The sequence below is a fragment of the Cherax quadricarinatus genome, chromosome 66, assembly GCF_038502225.1.
Source record: "Cherax quadricarinatus isolate ZL_2023a chromosome 66, ASM3850222v1, whole genome shotgun sequence".
Lineage (NCBI taxonomy): Eukaryota > Metazoa > Arthropoda > Malacostraca > Decapoda > Parastacidae > Cherax > Cherax quadricarinatus.
The window spans coordinates 20,121,052-20,126,095 of NC_091357.1; the positions used below are offsets into that span (position 1 = coordinate 20,121,052).

The 5,044-nt window shown below is 40.1% G+C and overlaps 1 protein-coding gene across 4 annotated transcripts in view; it reads right to left on the reverse strand.

Moving 5' to 3' along the window:
- The window catches only part of me31B (ATP-dependent RNA helicase me31b), a 30,992-nt gene extending 26,187 nt beyond the window's left edge, over positions 1-4,805 (reverse strand). The window contains exons 1-4 of one of the 4 annotated variants that reach the window (XM_070099193.1): positions 4,477-4,805; positions 1,949-2,026; positions 1,057-1,168; positions 619-895 (exon numbers count right to left, since the gene is read on the reverse strand). In XM_070099193.1, coding sequence (XP_069955294.1) covers positions 619-895; positions 1,057-1,127 — 348 coding nt within the window. In that variant the 5' untranslated portion in view covers positions 1,128-1,168; positions 1,949-2,026; positions 4,477-4,805. Of the gene's footprint in view, positions 1-618; positions 896-1,056; positions 1,169-1,948; positions 2,027-4,074; positions 4,130-4,476 lie in introns of those variants that run through there. The other 3 variants (XM_070099190.1, XM_070099192.1, XM_070099191.1) reach the window with 3 other exon arrangements.
- Positions 4,806-5,044: the final 239 nt, after the last annotated feature.

The window sequence follows — 5,044 nt, forward strand, 5'->3', positions numbered from 1 at the left end:
GGAGGGGTTGAGGGAGTTAGGACATTTAAAAAGAATGGAACAAAACAGGACGACTGTGTAAATCTGTAGGAAGGAAGGGTGGGTAGGGAGTGGCCTAGGTAGAGTTGGAGGGAGAGGGTAAAGGTTTGCGTATACAAGGAGCACTGACATCCAACAAGCATGTGAGCATGTTTGGTAGGAGTAGCATCAAGTGGTTTTTATGTAAAAATACGAAACTAAGGACAATTACCAAAACACCAAGAAGAAAACTTGTGAAGTATTAAATAGAAAGGAACATTTTGTATGCAGCCATTTTTAAAAACTGTCCTGAGGACATGGTACCAGTGGGGTGCCAAAAATTCTGAGTTTTCCCCATTAAAATAAGCTTTTCTAACCGTTTTATACAAACCAAAGAAGAATGAAAAGAATGAAAAGTCATTTCATGGTTTAACATGAATAACAAGGACTAACTTTTTCCAAATCTTGCTAATTTTTCCAATGGAATGAAAGTAAAACTGACAAGGCGATGGATAAGCACCACCCCACCTTAAGATATTTTTTTTTTTTCCAACGAACCGGCTGTATCCCACCTATGCAGGGCGACCCAAAAAATGAAAAACGAAAGTACAATCCACTTACCTGTTCTAAAAGAGGAATAGAATATGCGCCAGTTTTTCCCGTGCCATTTTTTGCCCGTGCCAAGATATCTCTCCCACTCAGTGCTACAGGGATGGAAGCCTCCTGGATGGGAGACGGTCTTTCCCAACCTTTCTCAAAGATTCCCATTAATAGGTCCCGTTTCAAGCAGAAATCTTCAAATTCATTGCCTTTAGTGTCTGTTACATCGGAAGTACGTTTCCTTCTGTCTCTTGGCGGCAACACAATTTGAGACTTCCAAGATTTGTCATCGCCAGGCCTTTAGAAAGTGAGAGACATTAGTAGACTTTTAATCAAGCACTGGATTTAATGGTTAAGCATATTAAATCCCGAATTAAAAAGAACACATATGTCGAAAAATGCAAGGTCAATCAATTACTGGAAGAGTTGCAGTATACTGAATTTCCCAACATTACTTACTTTACAACCTGGTTATTGATCATAGTCTTCATAGGAGAATTATGATTGGGTAATGTGGCCATATCCGCCATGGTTCTATGGTGTGGGTCCTTTGTGGGGTCCCTCTTCCACACTAGAAAAATAAAGATTAAAAAAATCAAATATCAAGGCATGGGCACTAGTTCAAATACATTCCTCCCAGACTCTCATAATATTCAAAACATGCACTGAACCTGTATGGGCGATACTGTGCCACAAGGAGTGATGCAAATGGGCAGGGAGTTTGCAGAGGGAGGATAGCAGTGGGGTTAGCACAACTGCAAAACTAAAATCAAAGTAGAAATATAAATTTATTATTATATTTATTATTATCTATTTATTATCACACTGGCCGATTCCCACCAAGGCAGGGTGGCCCGAAAAAGAAAAACTTTCACCATCATTCACTCCATCACTGTCTTGCCAGAAGGGTGCTTTACACTACAGTTTTTAAACTGCAACATTAACACCCCTCCTTATTATTATATATATACCTAAAAAAATGAGAGGGGATAGGGGGTACAGCCAATGTTCAGCTTTGAGGTCAGTGCACATCAGTGTTGCAAATGTCAAACTGAATTCTGTGTGCTCTCCGTAAGAGGACAATCTACTTGCATGGTTAACTGTTAAAGCTACCCACCCAACACTCCTCTCAGGCATGGTAAGTGCTCCTCTGTACATTATCAGGGCAAGAGCAGTGTCCCAGTCACATAATACAGTGGGCCCCCGGTTTACGATATTATTTCATTCCAGAAGTATGTTCAGGTGCCAGTACTGACCGAATTTGTTTCCATAAGGAATATTGTGAATTAGATTAGCCCATTTCAGACCCCCAAACATGCACATACAAACGCACTTACATAAATACACTTACATAATTGGTCGCATTGGGAGCTGATCGTAAACCGGGGGTCCACTGTATAGTGCTTCTCCCTCCCCCATGCCAGACTAACTGAAATATAGCAGCCAAAGTGTGGTTTTATGGGAAAAATCTCTTCCAACAGATTAACACTGTTGCCAATAATATTGGAATCTTTGTAACATTGGAAAAGTAACCCCAAAAAAAAAACTCTTAGATCAGTACTACACGAACAGCAGACTAAACAGCAGTCTTTTAATGCTCATTATCCCAAATATGTACAAGGACCCAGTACAAGACTACTTTAGTGTTTGCTAGAAATTTGACAACCACCATTATATACCAAGCACAATAAGATGCGGGGAATCTCTTTCTAGTTGCTGTAATGCACATTTGGTCAAATTACCACAAATGCAGAGGTAGACATGGTTGCCATGTGTACAACATCAACAAGTACAGCATAACTGCTGTGAAAATTAGCATACTTTTCAGTGTCCTCATACAGTATTACTATCTGGAAAGTTAGTTGCATGCCTTACTCCAAGTATCTGGTGCAGGGCATGCGACAGTGAACACCTTGGTAGCAGCATGTAATTTAAAGAATTCAACTTAGAGCGAGCACTAATTTGAATAGATATGTTGACCTACGGGCATGGAAAGGAGGAGAAAACTGATAACTGAAATTTCCCAACAGGGAAGGAAGATAGTGATAAAATATGGAGCCAAAGGAAAAGGGTCTCCCCCTCCCACGAGATACTGCAAGGTTTCAAGCGCTAAAGAGTTGCAACACACAGGGGCAACGATTAAATAAATTTATCTTCTTAATATCAGCAATTTTATATGCAAGAGGATTGTGAAGATGGACAAAATACTGAAAGCATCTCGGCATGCACACAAAGGAATTTTAACCTTCACACTTAGCTCTCAACCATAACAGACTGAAAACCTCCCAAACTTAATTCCTGATTATTAATGAGCACTTTCCCGAGAATAGCTGGGAAGGCCGAGGAATATATGTACCTGGTCTTTGTGGTCAGTTTGGGCAGTGATACAACTCTTGTAAAGCCCAAGGAGGATTAGACCATCTGCTGCCAGAGTTAAGGCTTCATGTAAATTTGGGAACCAACACCAATATGGTACCAAGGGAAGTGAATACAATTTTTGTAGAGCGTACAGTAGGTGGTCAGGCTTCACACCACCTACTGTACAGCAATAAAGGAGTCAAACAGTCAAAGCCTGTCCTAGCATAAGCATAGCCAGGAAGAACTAGAAGACACAATGAAGCTACAAAGAGGGAATCAGGACTTCCTGTATAGTTATCACTCATGTACCTATTATAAGATGATCCTTTTTAATGTAAGAAAGTAAATTTATTCCTATTGTATCTCACTAACAGTTACAGATTTTCACAGTAGAGTTACTTAGCTGTTTTAACTTTTGAGGTTTAAATAAGACTATTACAAGGGCCCCCAATGGAAACAAGTCACTGACTACTCTGAAAATCAATTCCAATAGAAAATTAGTCAATTATTGGGCAACTACATTCATGAAAACCTACTGAGGGTCATACAGCACCAGGGAAATAGGAGGTAATGAGATCCCAGTCATGCCAAACTCCCTTTTCTGCTATCAAGAGCCCTTGACCAGTCTAGCTCATCACCTGTCACCAGCAATGCATATATTTTTGATTTGTGTATGTAGCAATTTCATAGATATAAATTTAACCCATTAAACCTGGGCCAATAGACCTACTGGTGTACTCCACTATCCTATCTTATCTCATCCTTGTTTTAAAGTTAAAAGTAAGCCAATGAACTTTCTTATTGCACAAAAACTGCCAAGATAAAGCTTTAACAATTAAGGAATTTTTAAAAAGTCTAAAACAGTTTTAAACAATTATCAATTAAGGAAATTTAAAACAATTATACAATGGTTTTTAGAGCCTATGTTGTAGGCTTACACAAGTATAAAATTATACATTTACCTTAGTATAACCCAAAAAAAACGTAACAATTCCATTAGTTTTTATCAATCTCAAATTCACACGAAGCTAAAATAAGCAAATACAAGACTATTTTTGAAATCTTGCATCATTAAAAATATGACTAGACATGCAACTAGCCTCTAATATGTTTACAAACCCTTAAAATTCTGTAAAAATACAGCCATGATGCAGCCCCTCCCAGACCTGACAAATGTCATGTAAACAATGTCTCAAAAATCAGCTGAGGCAGACAAAAGGCCATTTAAGCTTACTTCACTGCTCTTTAATGTGCATTAGCAGGCGTTATTTAAATTTTAAGGCGTTATTTTAGTGCCTAGGTATCTTCTTACGTGGGGAAAATGGGGAATAAAAGGCAGGCAAGCAGATAAATATTCACTCGCTGGTGTTGTCAAATGGAATCAGCTGAGAGGCCAAAACAGGGAACAACCGCCATGACAAATTATAGAATATCTCGATGACAGTGAGTATATTTCCCTCCGCGGGAGCGCTATTAGCGCCTCTGATGTCCCTGCCGCCAGTCTGCACGGATTATACTCACCGCGGAACAAAACCACCGCCGATGTTCGGCGATAAAAAATTATATTAGTCTTTGTAGTGGTCGCCGCTGCGTAATCAATATGGCGGAGCAGCCTTAAATTCCGGCGAGACTCGGGTGCCGGACACTTTTTTCCCAGCTTTTTCTAGCGCTCATACTCTACACCACAGCTCTCGTTTTACTTCCTCTGGGTCGGCACAAGGTGTAGCGGTTCGCCGAACATAGTATAAGTGTGTCAAAAGTGGTTTATTGTGCGGAGGAACGCTTGCAAGTGATCATTCCTCACTGAGGAATCACGACGAAGGAAAGACCGTTGGTTCCACTGTTTGTTGTTGTCTGGGAGTCAAATGCCTCACTACCTGCGCAATCTTTACCTGTTTTTCACCATTATTTACCCCTTCTCTCGTCCATTTATGCCCCTTAGTTGCTCCATTAGGTCTTACTGCCACTGGCAGTGTACTCTCGTCCTCCTCACGGGGGATATCATCGCTGAAAAAAGGGAGAATTATCGTCGCCTCGAGAGGCCTGGCATCCCACTCTCTCAGCTGTCAAAAATTATAGAAAGTTAACG